Below are 19,506 nucleotides of genomic sequence, written 5' to 3'. Positions count from 1 at the left end.
ATAACCATATAGATCCCAAATAGGTAAAAGTTACTTCAAAAGGGTTAAAATTAGAGTCGAGCAAAAAGCAAAATAAAATAAATACGACAGGTGGTTGAGCTCTCTCTAAAGAAATTCACATTTAGCCAAATTTTCAGTGTTCCAAAAACGTTCATATTTTTGAAAAATTCCGGATGAAATGCGAGACTTCCTACGTTAGTCCTATGTGTTGTCATTTGATTTAGGTTGCGGGAAGAATCGAAAACGGTGAATATTTCAGAAATTGTAACTATTCAAATTACTTCAAATTCAATCACATTTGCAGTATTTACGATCCACAATACTATCTATTACAATCAAAATCTACAAAGTATAATGTTGCGATAAGAATAACTTCATAAACGCTAAGAATTTTCCAGCCTTGAAAGTATTAATATTCTTAGTAAATGAAAAATTTACCGTCAATCAAGTAACAACAGTTGATAACAGAATTTCGATTGTAATTTTACTGAATACGCCTTTCAGGAGGCTTAATAGTGCTTGAAATCTAATGATTTTCGAGAGACATTTCCTTTTGTTTGTAATATATATTATACATATACAGGTATTACAAATTCAAGATGGAACATAGGAATAGTACAAGTGGAAGAAAGACCACATCAATTTCAATATGAGTCCAACAAAGAATAGTAAAATTCCCTGCGAGACTAGAGGTTGAAGTGGGCGGAGTCAATCCAGATCCAGTTGTCAGATCTCTCACTGTTTTAGAATTGTTACTTCTATAAGTGCTAGTAATGGATTAAATTAGTTTCGAATTTCTACTTATTTATAAATGATTATACATTTCCGTGCTATAGTATAATTAAGTACGTCATTCAGGAATATGCTCATCTGAATTCGCCGGTATTTTTAGTGCGTCCAGCATTGAGCCGGCAGCACTGGATATATACTCGAGTTCAATTGATAAATGGAAATAAACGATTCGTTTATTATTTAAAAGAATATTGGAGAATAATTAAATTGCCCAGTGGAGCTTGAGCATGTAAAGAATTTCGATTTCACCACGCTGAGTTATTATGTTTTCATTTTCCTTCATTTATTTACACTGCTGCTTTTTTCTTTGGCATTTAAAAAAATTAATGTTAATTTAAACATCCAAGTGGAGCCAAGCCAAGCGAAGAGAAGGACTGGCTCCGCCCACTTCGACCGCTAACCTCTTAATGCACCTCGTTGGTATTTGTCGGAGGCCTATTAAAACTTTTGCGGTCCTTCTCTGACCTCTACAATTCCTATGTTCCGAATTGAACTTGTAATACTTATACAAAAATCGTAAACAGTATGCATTTTACTTTTTATCAGTTTTAATATAAAAATGTTCACATTGTTTATTGGCGATCAGTTCCGAAACGTAAAAGACTGATTTATTAAAGTCAAAGATGATTCGATCGTAAAAACCTTTTAGATTAGTACAGGCTAATGGTATGTTAATCGCATTCTCATAAAGTTCTTTAATTTCAACATAGATCGCAAGATGCTCGATTGGTATACAAATATAATAATTCTTTTCTATGAGATAAACACGTTTTATCTCTTCAAAAAATATATTTTTGGAACTAAAATTTACACCCTGTTAGGTCTCTTCAAAGGATATCGAGTAAAATCACAATCGCTTTCTGCCGGACTATAACTTTTAAAGCTAGAAGTACACTTTTAGAAAGTTCTACCTTTATAAGACTTTATAAAGAAATGAATTTAAACAAGTTTCCTGGCTTGTAATTTCAATGGTATTGACAATTTGATGAGACATCTACCATTGTTCTATTACTTAATAGACTCACGAGGTAGTCAAAAGAACTTAAAGAATTTGAAATACAATAAAAACTAAATTAAATAGTGTACAACATTGACTTTTTCGTTAATGACCAAGAGATTTCACGAATTAGGGAATTTAATTTATTGAGCTGCAAAGAGTGCATATTTGGTTCAGAGAAGTTCATTTAACAGCAACAATAAACATTGAGTTACCATCAAATTGGTAATTTGGACCTTAAAGTTATAAGAGCAATAAAACTTGAAAGTAATATTGAGCTGCAGTTCATCGGTCATTCCCATAGTATCCTCAGGGAGATTGTTTTTGACAAGTTAAGATATTAAGGGTTCTATAGTTCAATTTGTCATCATTTAAGTGGGAGGAATGAAGTTTATGTGGAACTTTAAGATCTCCCACGTTCCATGAAAAGTTAGTGTTATAGGAGGCTAGTTGGGCCCTTGTCAGCATTAATTTTCTTCATGTACCTACTTGCTTTCCTTTAGGGAAATGATATAAGGCACGGTATTTAAAAATATTTGATTCATGTGTAGTTATAAGTATAATTCTTTCTTTCCATAACTTTTCTTGGTCAACACATTGACATTTACAAGAATTTTTAAATATGTTTATTTATCAATTACAATAAAATACCAATTTTAGGTTTAATATTTAATTTTTCCAATTATATTATTTATTATCAATATTATATATTTAATACCTTCTATATAATGGATGTAAAATGAGGTAGCTACATTAGCTGAATCGTTAAGGTAGAAACGTCCAATAAAACGGCTTAAAGAAAATTACATATGAAATTGAAATATAAAATAGAAACTACAAGTTTGTGAACATTTCAAAACTTCTGACATCTTATAGACACTTCCAATTTAACCTAAAAGTTCTAGAATTACTATTCATAATATTTTTAACACATTGAGAGTAAAGTTGAGGCAATCGCATATTCACTAATAAAATTATGTCTTAAAAAGGATAATATTGAGAATTAAAAAAAAACGTAAATAGTGAATATTTAAGAAATTATAAGAACTTATAAATAACCTTAATTCAATTCACATTTCATAGTTTTTCTAACAAAATTCTCAATAAAGCTCGCCCTGGGCTTTTAAACTTAAAAAATATTATTAAATGTAATTTTGTTTTAATAGAACACGGAAATCACTAAATTTGTAAGATATCTGACACCTTATGATCTTGTAATATTCTACAACAAACATCAGACAATATCCAAATTCTGAAGATTCTACCTCATTATAACGAACCTCAAATTTAGTCCGAATATAGAACATTTTTACGGTGCGCATAAAATATTCTAAAGAATAAAACAGTAAAAAATTATTAAAAAAGAAAGATTTTACAATAAAATTCGTGGAATAAGTACAGTAACTTCTATAAATTAAAAGGTAAAAAATATTTTTCTCCACCATCGAAACCATTTTCCTTAAATGCAAAAGTCCTTAATGAAGTATTTTTTTAAAACATTTTTTCTTGTGCTAATGAAACGTTGGTTGAAAATATGCCTTCTGGACGATTGTAGCATCTGGGTAACGTTTCAGTTTTATGATGAATCTACATTCAAAAATGTATAATCTTACTAAAACATTTTCAAAAAAATTTGAAGTATTCAAAAATTAATCGACAGCAACAGACACAATTCAAAAAATTAAACTTTAATTCCTTCAACCGTCCATGAGTTATTGAATCATAATTAGGAGGCATTGGTGATTATGAAGCACACATTTATCAGTACTACGAATCAATGGCAGTGTGGAATATTTCTCGTAATCTCCATGTCCACAATAAATTTAAACAGATATGCAAATTCTGTTGTAGACTTCCGGTGAAAGTGAACATTACCAAGTCTCCAGAATTAACTCTCAGGCAGTTGAGTCATGTGTTTAACAACTAAAGGTTAAAATAATGCCTGAGATAAAAAGTAGGCATCCTAAGGTGAAGACATTTATGACGATTTGTAAGCTTTCGGCGGTTTCGAGGGCTAAATTTACTTTAATTAAATAACAGAGTAATTAACGTGTTAATGCTATCACACTAATCGTGAGTAAATTTGCATATACGCAACTTCATAGTCATTGAACAGGTAAGATAACACGAAATTAAATAATCCTTTACGCAAGTTTATGGAAATGGAATTGATATGTGCCAGAAGCATAATAAAAACTAAAAATGTATAGCTTAATAAATAAGCAAGTAATAAATAACACTACAAAACTAGCCGCACAGGATAATTCTCTAAACATGAGCAATGAACGGATTTGCACGAGAAATAATTTCAGGAAGATCTCATTTTAGATTTCCTTGTTCTGGGCGTGATTTATAGTCTTGCCGTTTGCCTGCATTTTCTTGTTGTAGCAGTCATATAGCGGGTTTTTAATCAAATTCCGTTACACATGTTTCAGTAAATGGGCAACACTGGTTTCGGCAAGTTCACAACACGAAAATAATAATTTTTTGTATAAAGTGTAATTTACAAAGCAAGGAGAGACTGAAAGGGAAACTACACTATTTTATGACTGTCAGGATATTTTATTATTACTTAATCAGAAGTAATATCCAGAGAACTTCGAGTTCTGTATATTGACATTTCCTATGAAGTGCGTACGCAACCCGTGGGAAATGTAAATATACGGAATAAAAAATAAGCTGTTTTCTCATGGCTTCGTACCGGCATGTACAGCAACGAAGCAAAACAAGCAAACATTAAAAACCCGGAGGTCGTTTTGGTCACTGCTGTATCGAATTTTAATTTTTAAGGTGGAAAATGTCCGAAATTTTTAACAAATTATTATCCTTATTGAAAAAGTATTCTATAATCTGTCATAGTAGTCATATGACTCGGTTTTGATATTTCGTGCATGATGTATAATATACTATTACTTCGGACTGATGAGCACTTGAAAATGAGCTCTTTAAAAATTAGTATTTCGAAGAAATCCGCCATATTTGAATTGCGCGCAACGCGTCATGTTCGTGAGGGTAAGAGGTTTAAACACTCCAAGGTAAAATTATTTTGAATAGTTTCTAATATAATCTATCTAGAAACGTAAATCCGTTTGCATTATATTTCAGAGGAACATATAACATGTTAAAATTTGCCTCGAAAAAAATCAATTAAAAATCCACACAGCACTTAGGTATACAGTTTATGCTTTTGATAATGCTTGATCTGATAGACACATGAAGGAATAAAAATTTGCCTGAAGTACGAGGGTTTTGTTAGGGAGGAATGAACTAAACTGAGATTACGAACAGTTATAAACCTAATTTACTTTTTCCCACATGAGAATACTGAACATTTTTTACGAAAAGGAGTCCTGAATAAATCATAGCTTGGATTATTAAAAATAGAGATTGAAAAAAATCGGTCATATAATTCAAATCTCAAAAACATCCAACTTTCAAATAGATGAAGGGCGAGAGTTTTTGAATATTGTTATTTATATTTATAATCACTGAAACGCGTTATCGTTCACTGTTGCCTAAGTTTAAACTATTTCTTTTTGCAGTAGGCACTATGTTGGATTTACGAAAGGAAGAGTGCGTTCAATCATTTTTAACAATTTCTGATATTATTTGTTGTTTTCGATGGTTCACGGCAAAAAAATTTATGTTAAATAAATTTCGGACCCAAAAATATACCCAAAATCTGGGTCTCCTACAAGTAATTCGGTGGAATCGTAGGCGGTCCAGTAAAATATTGAGGGAGCAATCGGGAGCAATATTTGTTTCCACCGTGATCCGATTAGGGTGGCCTCGGTCCATGATAAATGTAATCGATTTATTACGGACCAAACCAAAATTTAAGAACGCCGGATTTGTTATTAAGATTTACTGCATTGGTTTGAAACTATCATTGGTGCAAGTTTGTGTTCTGGATTTAATGTATAAAGTAAACGCTCGCTCCCTGAGCGTTTGGTGTCATATTTCCTTCTTTCCCGTAAGGCGCCCTTAAGGCTTGAAACCGATTTAAATTTTACCTTGGTTTCTGAAAATCATTACGAAGTGTTTTCTTACAATCAAGGCGACTTGTTTAAGGGCGTCGACTGATATTGATACTTTAATATAATCTATGCCACTCAACTAGTTACGCAGGGATGTAATTGTAGAGAATTGCTATGTAAAAGTTTTATTCAGAAAATTTTTCTGGAAAGCAAAGGCTTGCAGAAACTTTATACGGAATTAAGCTCTAGCGAAAGGTTCGAAGAAGCAGCAACATACATATTATAACGAGTACGCTACATTGTCTAGATACCAAACATGTATTTGTCATATGAGACACTAGAAGAGTATTCGCTGTAATATTTAGAGTACTCCACGCAACTGAAATTTATAATTTAAATATTAATCATTTTTAGTAAAAATATGCATTTATTACAATTAAATCCAGGGAATTTAAATTTAATTAATGCCCCTTCATGGAGTTTAAAACTATTTAAGGTTTCACGTAATGTAATTTTCAAATTATTCGCTTACACATTATTTTAATTAATTTAGTGCTTTAATGGTGGTGATTTAATAATTTTTCGATCATCCTCTATTTAGTCACAAGTTATAAAGCGCATTTTATCAAATTGGCTGCAAATAACCATCTCGTTTGGAATTTAAATCGCATCAAATGTGGACTTATTTCTATTTTCAACTTGATGCGTCTGTCTAGAACACTTAATGTGTCTAATTTTAACAAAAAAATTTTGAAAATTTTATTAGAGCTAATCTCGATAAGTGGGATCTATTTCAGTTCATTATAAAGAGTTATCAGTCCTCGAGTTTTCACTATATGCAAGTATATATTTTTTGCTTCAAACTTCCCTGAAGTAGTTAACTGCCGTCAATCAGTAGTAAACTAGCCAATTTAGAGTGGTAGAATGTGTATTGTGGTTTTTACTCCACATTTGCACAGAATGTTGTAAGAGACTATTCCAGAAAATTTGGGTTAAATTTTAAAAGTTTTTTTTCAGTACAGACAGTTATAAATTGATAATATTTTGCTTCAACTCGAACCCTGAAGGGTCTGAGACAGAGGTTTTCCTTAAATTTTTAAATATCCTCGTCCTTAAAATAATTCTGTTGGTCTCCAATCCCGTCTTGTTTGTTTATAATCGTTGATTCTTTTATGTAATAATAGAGCTATAGCAACTGTTTATTACGCGAAATTTTCAAAGTTCTTGAGAAAATAAAACTTTTGCTATCTCATTTGAATTGATTTTTCACTCTATAATGGAGGTCTGGTAATTACTTCTAATCCTGAAAAATAGATTTGAATTGAAGTTCTTTATAAAGAGTTAGAACTTCGTTAAAGCTCACGTTCATCAATATGAAATTTGCTCCGATAAAGTAATTTTTATTGACTAATAAATTTTCAATAGTCATGGAACTCAGACCCAATTAGCTAAACTCGAATTAACCGGATGATACTCAACTTACGTAATTACGATGTTAAGGGAACGGTGATATTCGTTTTAGTGGTTTATGACCTGAATACATTTCTTTTGTATTGAAAATGTTTCACTACTATACACTTCCGAGCATAAAATTAGACTCACCTCGTAATTTGCGTTTAATTAAATATTTTATAATTTATTAAAAATTTTTTCACCTATAACCCAATTAATAAATTTATGCGGCGATTTTGTCGTCATTGCTCTATTGAAAAGAATTTTTTGTTCTTGCAGCAAAATGTATGTAATATAATTAAATTAAATAATGTGCATTTATCCCGAATATGGGAGTTTTTGCAGATTTCAGTACCGAGTATTTCTTTATCTAGCAACGATGACAGGTAGTAGATGGCGAGGCATGTTTTCAATTAGATTGTGGATCAAATTCTGCGAAAGTCCTGTTCCTACATAAGCATTTCACAAAACTCTGTTGAATTTCTATGAGCCGCCAGATGTACAGTAAGCGTTTATTTATCTCATCTCAAATATATTCTATCGGATTTAAATTGGGACTTCGAACAGGCCGAACAAATCACAGAATTTAAACCTAGTCAAGGAGAGTAGTAACCATACGAGTAGTGTGGGCTTGTGCATTATCATCCGTAAAGGTTGGGTTCTCTCCAAAGAATATCCATGAACAGTACAAATGATTTTCTAAAATCTGCGTCAGGTACCTGTACGTATTTAGAGTCCCATTTTGGATGAAAACTAACTCAGTACGAGCTTCAAAATAAATTCATCCCTATGCCACGATTGAGCCTCCACTAAATGGAAGCTGTTCAGCAATACACGCTTGGGTTTATCTTTCGACTGATCATCGCCACATTCTAACACGTCTGCCCGTAAGTCAGAATTGAGATTTATCGGAAAACAATACGCGACTTCAATCCTCTAGTGTCCAAGCCAAGTGTTCTCGGACAAAATTCAACCTCACAATCCGGTGTTCACGAGAAAGCGGAGGCTCTTTAGCTCTAGTTCGAGAGGATAATCTAGCAGAATAAAGTTGCTTCTTAACGGTTCACTCGCTTACGTTTACATTTCTCACTTCTTGCAGATGAGTTTGAAGGGAAAGTGCCGTAGTCGTTCGGTTCCTCAAAGTAATTAAAAACGAGAAAGCGATAATTTCTAGTTGTTGTAGCCCTTCTCCGTCTTGATCTGGGTCTTTCAGCGAGCAGCTCGGTCTCTTCATATAGCTGAGGCCCTCGTTCACACTATAATTTATATTTTATATTTTATAAGTAAACTTACTCCACAGTTCCTAGCAGTTATGCGATGTCCGTGACCATCTTCTATAGCCGCCACAATTCGTATCGCAGTGCTAGGATTAAAAGTCATTTTCACAAAAGGACAAAATGATAATGATAATAAGACTAGTCGTAGAATTCGAAATATACCGATAAAGACTCAAAGCAAAAAAATGCTGATGACCCATTTCAGAAATTTTGGAACCAGTCTGCTTTTTGTCGAATATTCATCGAAATGGGTCATTATTGATTAATATCGTTTTAAATTTCGAAGAGAAACGAACCTAATCTAGAAAAGTGCCTTCTGAACGTATTTGTACAAGCTTAAAGGAATTTTTCAAGTGACACTAATTTTATACCCGGGAATGTACATATGCAGGGTGTTAATTAAGTACAAATATTTATTTCAAGGAATTAATCTTCAAATGAGTATGTCATAAAAAGTTTCTATGAATGTAGGTGTGCAACCTCTTCGTTTAACAACTAAAGGGAGTTGAAATATCGTTTTTAATTTTTTTTCGCATTTTCGCATAGAGATGGAATAATCGAATAAAATTTTGCATAACGTTTTTTATAACGCAAAATTCAAATATTGTCTTAATTTTTTTTATTACCGATAGAGGGCGCCACATATAGGGCCTTATCACATTTTAATTGACCCTAAATTTTTTGCGCTACACTGTATACCATTTTTATATTAATAGGCTAACTGTATATTTCCTTTTATTGAAAAAAGGCGCTCATTGGAAAATGTCCGTACCAGTAACCGTTTTGAAGATAAACCGGTTTGCCATTAATATGATTTGGGAAAAATTCATTCAATAACAATTATTAAAATTATTAAAATTAATATTATATTATAATGGATAAGGTGTAATAGATATTGAAAATGGTCACCTCCGATTTCTATGCATTTATTATATATTATTTTCTATACATTTACAGTTTTGTCCGAATATTATATCTCTGTCCGAAAATATAAAATAAAACTAATTAATAATGAAATTTTGTCATTCTTTAGTTCTCAAACGAAGACGTTGCGGTATACACTGATAGAAACTTGTTGTGATAAAAACAACTAAAGATTTATCTCTTGAAATTACACGCACTTAGTTAACACCCTGTATGTTAGGAAATGAAATTTGATCAAAATTAGCAACGAACACATAAACGTTTCAATCAAATGTGTGAATATATGAACTATAGAATTAATTTACTCTTTATAAATCAACGCACATTCATAGAGTCGTTGTAGAAGAAATGAACATTTAAACTGTGACATTTTTTAACTCCATAGACAATAATTATCCACAAATTCAGGATAACGATAAAAAGCAAAGGAACTTTATTGGATTATGCTTCCATGTGAGAAAACTCTAGACGTTTCTATGTGCAGCGAATAGAATATTTCTCATTTGTCATCCCCCCTTTTGCAGGTTAAAACTGAATAAAATAAGGGGTAAATTGCATTACGAAGTACTCCATCAAGACAATCTGATAATGTTAAGACAGATAACCCAAATGCAGTTAGGATCAGGTTTAAAAGTGCAGATACGATAGCATCAAAGAAAAAACTTTCAAATAAAGCTGAAGTCGACATTAATCTTGTTAATACTAAATTAATCAATGCTGAAGGAAAAATATTGCAGCGCACTTTGCGAAGATTAGTAGTTTATGGCAAATGAAATTTTTTACAAAATAGTTTAAAAATAAAACAATGTTTCACTTGGTAGTGATGGTTAAACGTTCCTAGGGGGATAGTTTTCTAACAAAGTTTCCTGTATTTGAAACGATTTGGCCAAATTAAGGGCATGACATCATCCGGAGGGGATTCTTTTTTGGTGGTTGGTTGAACCTGTTTATAATTGGGGCCAGGGTAACAGTTCTTCTATAAAATAACAATTATAGAACCGTTTCGTTGTTTGTTAGCGGGATTTTGTTGTTTTCTGTTGCTCGTTATTTTCGCTCATTGGAATAGCTGGAGAAAATCGTCGAGATAAAATTGTATAAGTTTCTCATTTAAAGTTCTTTTTAAATATGACTTGCTGGTAGAACTGCAGAGTCGAAATAATAAAACAAAATCCTGTTCGGTGTCTAATTCGACTTTCAACGTAAGTACCAACAACAGTTAGAGGGGAACAATAAATTCTTGCAATGCCCTATTAATTCCATCGATCTTTCATTTATCCTCAAGTGAATAGCGACGATGCAGGTATTTTGCAATTTAATAGTTAACTAAACTTCAATATGGACAAAAATTCATAGCTACTATAGCGTGACACGCTATCCGGAACATACAGAAACTTATCAATTACTTATGCCGCAAAATGCAATAAGGTGATTATCTTTTCAGCTGTAATATCCGCCAGCCTATGTTACTGCATTCCTCATACATCATACATTACCATCAATTAAAGTATTTCTCCCTGAGAGAATCCTCTGCAATAGACAAACTTCAAGTTTCAAAGACTCTTTACTGCTTTCCTTGCGATACTAAAAATCCTTGTTAAATACTTAAAACTAGCGCAATTATGACAAACCTTAATTATATTTCCAGCATTCCGTCCGAGAATTGTAACATTATAAACGAGGAAGAAATAGGATCCTAAGCTTATTACGACAAGAAACGCAATAAAGAGAGGAAAAGAGATTTTTAGGATTTCTTTGTATAGCCTATGCCTTTGTTTACCAAATTGTATTTATTCGGGCTCTGATATAAAATAAATATAACGAAGTGAAAGAAAGGGAGATGTCGTGATGGCGAGACCAAATAAATTTGCCACATCTGGCCTCCAAAGAGCTTTGAGGATTGACTCAACCTGATCCCATTAAAAACAATAGGAAACCATGGATATAAGCTGAAAACAAACTTCATTACTCGCTGAACATTTGTAAATGTGCAACAAGACAAAAAAACTCCTTAATCCTTCAGATACCTAATGTGTAAAGCCATTCTCGTGGATATACATTTGCGATAATATTAAGGTTTAGAGCGAATCTGAACGCGACAGTACATGACAGTAAATTAGGCATGAATAGAAAAGATATCATACAGAATTCCAATTTCCTAGGATTTCAAGCTGACTGGTTCGATAATAGGACGTTTCATTTGGTTTTCTCTGTCATTTCCGAATGTTTTTATTTGCTTTGAAACTTGAATCCGATTCCATTACATCGTAACAATACCGCCTACACCAGCGAAATTAATTCATGCCTAACCTCTTCGTGAATTAGAATAGTCAAAGCTCATTTAACAAAGACAATGCAGATGCCGCATTAGGGCTTTACAGAAGTTATGTTTACGAGGCATTATCTTAAGTATTTTCCTGTTTATACAGTTCAAATCATCTCGAACTGGAACTAAGTGAATTGGCAAGACCCTTTTGTTCCCGCTTCTGAGTTACTTCAGAATAAAGAGAGGGGGATTTTGAAGTTAGGTGTATTTATACTAACTGCGGTGGCTTTCGTAGCATAACTGTATATTTGAAACGTAATAACTAGAAGTTTGTGATTTATAATTATCCTTGGGTTATAAGGCAGATAATTGCAACAGGAGTTTATAATATATGTATAGATCTAACTCGAAACAAAGAAAATTTCCATTAGAACTTTGTGAAGTAATACGGAGATTGGACGGCATATTGAGATATATTTTTACGTTTTCCCTAAAATGGATTTTGAAGGCGGCGGGCACAGCGAGTAACTTTGTCCTTTTCAGCGAAATGACATGATTTTCTTTTATTTTCTTATTTTTCCCAAGTAGTTTTTATTTAGGTAAAAACTGCTTGTGAGAAAATCATTATTACTCATTGACGTTTTCATCGTATGAGTAATAAAGGACTCTTACTGTAGTGACATTGACTCTACAAGGATAGTCCCAGAAGTACCAGCAATTAAAGAAAAAAAATTGGAAAATATTACATTATTTCTGATCACATTCTTCTTTGAGATTGACATATTTTTCCCAGCGATGTTATACGCTTCTAAACCTTGTTTATAGTAAAAAGGTTTCAATGTTTCTAAATAGGCTTTAATCTCGGAGACCAGCTCTTCACTATGGGCAGATTTCTTTCCATCCTGCTATTTTTTTAAGTTTGGATATAGAAAAGAATCTGGGGAGGCTAAATCTGGTGAATAAGGTGGGTAAGGAAAAAGTTCCAAACCAAGTTAATTGATTTTCACTATCGCCAGAAGTGTGGACTGGTGCATTGTCTCGATGAAACGAGGCTTTCTTTTTCGCCAAATACTGTCGCTCCTTCCTAATTTCTTCACTCAAGTGCTGCAATAAATTTATGTAATTTTTTCTGTCTATTCTTCTTACTTTAGGGAGATGGTCTTTAAAAATTATACCAGGTGCATCCCAAAAAACTGACACTATCACTTTTCCGCAGATAGAACGATTTTTCCATTCTTTGGAGCCGATTCGACCCTTTGAGTCCATCGTTTTAACGGCAGTTTCGTCTCAAGGTGTGAAATGATGGACCTATGTTTCATCCATGGCACTATTTTTGTTCTATTGTGAGTAATCGTGGCACCCATCTTCCGCACAGCTTCCTTACATCCAATTATTCGGGCAAAATGCAAAGTCCAGTACTTTTTGCAATGAGCTATCCTGTGTTTTAGTTCGCACAATTTTAGCCGACGTTCTTTTAGTACAATTCTATGGATTTTTCCTTCAAGATCTGGAGTGATCAGATCTGGAGTGTCATTGGATCGACCACTACGAAGTTCGTCTTAGCAGCTAGTACGATCGCGATTAGACTCTGCCACCCTATATTTTATAGTTCTTAACGAAGAATCAGATTTCCCTAGAGTAGAATCTAACTCTGCTTTGATGTTGAAAGGACTAAAACTTTTCAGACGAATAAATTTAATCATGTATGGATGACAAGTTTTTTCAATGTTTACAAAATCTCCAAAAGCGTCCACTAAGAACAGCTCAAAAACAAACGCAAATCAACGTAGCATCCTTAAACTTCAGACATAAGCTTTTTAAGATAAGGTCTAGATAATACAGAACAATTTTTAACGAGAAATGCCGGGTACTTCTCAGAATATTTTGGTATGATCGTGGTTCGGTGTTTTCAATATTCATGAAATGAAGAAGGCAGAAATTCCTTAATATTCCACCCTTTCTTGTTTTTCTTCACTAATTCACTAGAAAATGTGATATCATTGCAAATTGGACGAAGTCTCTTTATGGATGTGCAGAACCACTTTCAGGTGGAGGCACTCAATGTTTTCACTCAGAAGTTTATCTGTCACGAGGTGCTTCTTGTACAGAACTCTTACATATGCCGAAAAGAGTTCGAGGCTTGTGACCATCATGAGTTTGCTTATTCGGCGCCTTACTCTTCTCCATGAACAGTGTCAGACTGAAATTCAGGAGACGACCAACTTTTTAAAGAGAAGATGTAAAAAATAAATAAATGTAGAAAGAGAAAGCTATCAAGAAAAAGCGAATACAAATTGGGAGACACCACACCATGATTTTAATTATAAACTTTTTCCCTGCAAATAGCCATAGTAATCAATTGTTAAGGGACTTATAATTTGTATCGAACTGCTTCTTATTCAATTCTGGAATCAAAAGACAATTAATTTGATAGAAACCACTGAAACTCCTGTGTGAGACTCGTGTTGAGTATGTTCCACAATAGAGCCATCCATATTTACCCTGCCGATTATTTGCTCTATACCGCACAGAGAGCTCCCGCTGATGTTTTCCATTCCACTCAAACCTTCCAACTGAAAATTTACATAATTAATTAATACTCATACATGCTACATTCAAAATTAAACATCAAGCTATAATAAATCGTCGAGGCTGTTCATAAGGTTTAATGTAAATAGCGAAATGTCACATGCACATACATAATTATAAATACTTCTGCCTGAAATTATTATTAATCGTCTATGTTTGAGCTAAATAGACTTCTGGCATTTGAGGAAAAATGGCTTTAGGTCGTTAAGGGCCTGTTTTGAGGGTGTTAAGAAAGTGTTTTCTTGCTTTGGTATTAAATTTAGCTTTAGCACACACCGTGTTGTTTAAATTCAAAATATAAAACCCGCTTTTCTAGAAACTTCTTGACGATGTATTATTAAATTGTGAAGAGCAAGGTCTCTGAAGCACCGATCTAAAAAACTTTATATATAAGCGCGAATTCGAGAATACTCAAGCAGTTCCGGAACTACACAGATGGTGTATCAAAAATAAGGAAAGAATTCGGGGGATTTACTGTAGACTTAATCTAAATGGAAATTCTTACATTTCCCGCTACGACCCAGTTTGGGAAATTTAAGAAGACTATCGGAAGCAATAAGAATTGGAAAAAGTTTAATTTTCACTGTCGTGAAAGGCAATACAGCACCGTTTACATTGCTTATGTATGTCGGCAGCAAGGGATTATATTCCGTTTATATTGCTTCTGTTGACATTGTGTGAGGATGCTTTAAAACGTAAAATCGAAAATAAACAGAATTGATATTTGAGCAAATATTGTTGCCGAGTTTATTGCACATACTTACGTTTTTACGAATTTCTTCAGAGGTATATGAATTTCTCTTTCTGCGACTCCTGCCTTCGTTAGTCAATGTTTCAAATATAAACCTTAAAGGGCAAAGTGTTTTTTTCAAGTATGCCTTCTCTCATCACATTCTATCTATTCGAGATAATGAAAGCACTGTTCAAACTTCGATAACAAGGTGCGCTATAGTATTTCGTATACCTTATTAACGAACGTTGTTATAGTAATAGAGGACGAGTTTACAATAGAACGTAACAGTGTTTGTAACCGCTAAATCTGATTCCAGATGGGCCAAGCGATAATACGCAAATAGTTAGATTAAAACAATGCCCCGCAACTCTGCTGCTTCTTATGTCGAACAAGTGTCTGTTTCAAACTTTGAATTGTCCAAGAAAAAAGCTTTTATTGAATTAGTTTCTACAGTAATTACCTATAGAATGTTTATTAAATGGAGTATTTATTCAGGTCGATCTGACTATTACATTGTCCACAGCAATTTGCAATCCGCACCCATATTTTCCTCTCAACTTTTAGGATTGTCAATGTTCTAGAAATTGTAATAAATTGCTACAACTTCAAAATGCAAAATAAAAATTTTAGTTTGTCTTAAAATAAAAAAGATAATAATAAGACAGGTAAATAAGAAATGCGAGCTCACATCCAAATAGGTATGTCCTTGCACCATCACGTGAAAGTCCAGTAGATTGCGCAAGAAAACTGCTACAGGGTCGGCAAAAAAGTAATGTTTTCATGGTGCATTTATCAGTGAAAATATGAAACGCATAGAAAGTAGGCATCAAAATCTTTTCTAGTTAAGAATTATGCAAAATTTTGGAAAGTCTGAGTTTTAGAGTTGGCATCAGCTACATATGCGCAGATCGAATAACCGTTTAGTGTTTTCAGAATCAAAATACCCTCCTTCTTGCGCACACCGGTTTCAAGTCAACTATTTTACACGTTGGAAGTAGTGTTTTTAACGATACTCGGAGGATGATATCAGAAGCTTGGCATATAGAAGTCAACTTTTTTAATTTACCTACACTGCAAAGACGTAACCTTAAAAAGCTTACCCCTAATGTTTGAGGGTGCTAAGTTGATTTATGTTAGTTTTAGAGCCGTTTTTAACGAAATTTTTTAGAAATTTTGTAAACATGAACAAAATTGGTCATCGATACGTGAATCAATACTTTCATTTGAAAGTTCTTAGTCTATCCAATATCAAAGCGCAGTAAGATTCTATTCTAGGAGAATCTCCTCCTTTGGTAACAATTCTAAAATATTCGGTAGCAGTTTAAACATGGTCGTATGAGCTATTAAGCCAACTCCGCAGTGGTCCATCCAATAGCAGGACCGCTCCAGAATGTAGTGAAAATCCACAAAGCTGTGCTGGAAGAGAGGCATTCCAAAAACTACTATATATCGCATTTTGATGGAACAATTGGATATGATATGAGACATTATTTCACACCAGAGACGAAACAGCAATTAAAACACTGACCTCAAAGAGAATACTCGGCTCCTTAGAAGGCGAACACTGTTTTACCTGCAGGAAAGGTGGCGATGCCAGTTTTTTTGGGATGCACGTGTAATAATTTTTATTGACTATTTTCCTAAGGCAAAAACGATAAATGGAGAATATTATACAAATTTATTGCACCGTTTGAGCCAAGAAATTAGGAAAAAGCGACCGCATTCGGTGCAAAAGAAAGTCGTATTTCATCAAGAAAACGCTCTAGCCCACACTTCCTTCATCGCGATAGCTAAAATCAATCAACTTGATTTCAAACTGTTCTTTACCTACCCTATTCGCCAGATTTAGCCTCCTCAGAATATTTTCTATTTCCAAATTAAAAAAATGGCTTTTCGACATGAAATTTGTCAATAATGGAGAGGTGGGGTCCGAGGTTGATGACTATTTTGAAATATTCGAAGCTTTTTACTATATACAGAATAAGGAAGCCACAGAACATTGCTGGAAAAAGTGTGTAAATCTCAAAAAAGACTATTTTGGGAAATAATGTAACATTTTCTAGTTTTTTTTTTTCGTTAAGTGTTAGGTCGGATATTTCTTGGACTTCTCTCATATGACGAAAATCAAAGTAATGATTTTAGAATAACAATTATTTGTTGATACCCCAACAATATTTAAATAGATACAGTCTTGTCACAATTACAAACAAACTGTATTTAATAAATTAGTATGAACTCAAAAATTTCAAATATTTTAGGACATCAAAATATGTCGACCTCAGATCATTTTCTGATCTTCGGTATGTAATTCTAGAAATTATAGTGTCGTCTTTAGACGATGGAAACTAAACCAGAATGATAATCTGTTTGGAAAAACATAAGACTTGCGATGACAAAAATTTAATTTCAAATATCACATGACCAGATATTTTCCGGAGTAATTTCAGTTTATTTCCAGTTTCCAAAATTAATATCTCCCAGTCAATTTTCTTGTTGAAGTTTCAGTGGATATTTCAAGAGATATATTACCATTCAGAATATACTTGACAGCCACAAATTCCTGGAAATGAATTTCATCTAAAAGAAATCGTTTATGCGACAAATTTATTGGTTAATTAATATATTTACAGATAAAAACCAGCAATTTAAAATTGCAGTTTACTACAAATTTCATAGTAAATAGAACTTTACCCTGTCACGGAAGGGGAGATAACCTGCAATGTTACTCCCTAGAGAGAAATATTTTACTGCCTCTGAATCAAATAACCACTTAATACCAGTTTCTTTTTTATAAAACAAAACATTGGTCGTAGAAGGAATAAGATACATATCTTTTAAGATAAATGGCTTTGACTACCCCGAATATTGAAGCCCGAGGTGTAGTGAACTGATTATCAGCAAGAGTGAAAGTAGCATTTCCCTGCTTGTGTAAATAACTGTTTTTTTAATTGTTCAGCTTTTAATATCTGTAACTCCGAAAATAACAAAATTGCAAACCAGATTTTCCCCATAGGCTTTAACAAGAGAATAAATACATTAATTCAAAGCAGATATTAGAGAATTAAACTCTAATAATCCGAAATAAAATGGAACAATTGGATGAAATAAAGCTAATTACGGTATCAAAAGGACACACACGAGGAATAATAGTGATTTCTATCCGTAGAAAAAAAATTAATGGAAGGTTGTGTGAGTTGTGGTTTAAACCCAGCTTCGCACAGTATGCATATTTTTATTTGACATCGACATTATTTATTGTCTTTTGAAGGATTACGTTTATCACGGAGAAAACTTGCCGTTTTCCTGCTTTCCTGCCAGTCACCTACAAATTGAACTGAAAATTCAAAATTTTACAGATGGTGTTTCGGTCTAGGCAAGCTGAAACAAAAGTAAAAATGATTACAGCTACTTTGATTGCCAGGAATTGATGTATTCAATCATTGTTATGTACATATAATAATTATACAGGGTGTTCATTTCACAGTCTTTCAAACGCCTAAGAGTTTATTTGCGATTGTAGAAAAAAATTTAATATGGGGATATACATGGGACTGGTGAAGATAAATTTTAAAATTAGTGGCAACCCTACATGATGTCCTAAAAAAGCGGGGCCTCATAACGTGTCATTTTTTTTAGATGGTACCACCTGTATTTTCTCAGGAGATAGAGTCCTTTCTTGATCCTATGTTGGTTTATAGATATTTATTATCCTGGGGTGTAGTGACTGAAAGCTATGACTTTTTATAACAAATTGTAGACATTTGTAAGGCTTCGTAAAAAAATTAATATCGCAGATAACTTAAGTTAGATTTTGGTACATTTAGGATGGATTTTCATGTAAGATCTGATTAGTAGGCATATGAAATGTGAATAGTCATTTACCTACAAATATATCCAGAGTGTTCACATTAACAATTTTCATCTCTTGCCTGATTTTTCTTAAGTTAATGCTTGGGTTTTCTACTACTGATAACATAATTTTCAATGCATATTCTTCCACTAATATCTTCTTCTTTCGACTTTTATTTTAAAAATGAATACTCTCTGTCCCATCAAAACGCCCCTTTCGACTTTCTAGACTGCATACATCAGGATGTCTTCTATTAAGAAATCGTTGTGCGTAAACCCGAGATGCCAATAAACAATTTCCATTACAAGAACCCATTACATAAATCACGCTAATATGTTTTTATTGAGTATACTTCTCTACAACAGCCCGTTTTAAAATAAACCGATTTTGAAGCTACACAAATCCGTCAATGATCTGTCAAAACTTAAAATAAACAAACATCGAAACCATGACAACGCATGATTGACACTCAGGCATTTGGCCATAAATGGTGGGTTTAGAAAAATAATTAATATGTAATTTCATTAAGATTTAAGATAAGTACATATTAATTTATTCCAAAATCAAGAAATTTTTTCTTCGTTCTACGTTATATTATAAAAAACAAATTTTTTAAATATTTTCATAATGGACAGTGTGTTTTTTTTTAAGT

At 33.0% G+C, this 19,506-nt stretch overlaps 1 protein-coding gene and 1 long non-coding RNA gene across 4 annotated transcripts in view; both read right to left on the bottom strand.

Moving 5' to 3' along the window:
- LOC136339813 (uncharacterized) overlaps positions 1 to 19,506 on the bottom strand; it is a 58,902-nt gene that overhangs the window by 34,684 nt on the left and 4,712 nt on the right. The window lies entirely within an intron of this gene.
- LOC136339812 (uncharacterized) lies at positions 13,997 to 19,264 on the bottom strand. 3 transcript variants are annotated; one of them, XR_010732208.1, is made up of 2 exons: positions 15,036 to 15,213; positions 13,997 to 14,255 (listed from the first exon to the last, which is right to left on the bottom strand). XR_010732208.1 is itself a non-coding variant. In XM_066283315.1 (2 exons), exons 1-2 carry the CDS (start codon positions 18,978 to 18,980, stop codon positions 14,038 to 14,040), a joined length of 312 nt encoding a protein of 103 aa, XP_066139412.1. In that variant the 5' UTR covers positions 18,981 to 19,264; the 3' UTR covers positions 13,997 to 14,037. The 3 variants fall into 3 exon arrangements, 1 of the variants encoding a protein (XP_066139412.1); XM_066283315.1 differs by lacking the exon at positions 15,036 to 15,213 and adding an exon at positions 18,887 to 19,264; XR_010732209.1 differs by lacking the exons at positions 13,997 to 14,255; positions 15,036 to 15,213 and adding exons at positions 17,759 to 18,382; positions 18,887 to 19,264.

The sequence above is a fragment of the Euwallacea fornicatus genome, chromosome 6, assembly GCF_040115645.1.
Source record: "Euwallacea fornicatus isolate EFF26 chromosome 6, ASM4011564v1, whole genome shotgun sequence".
Lineage (NCBI taxonomy): Eukaryota > Metazoa > Arthropoda > Insecta > Coleoptera > Curculionidae > Euwallacea > Euwallacea fornicatus.
This window is presented reverse-complemented; position numbering and strand designations above follow the sequence as displayed.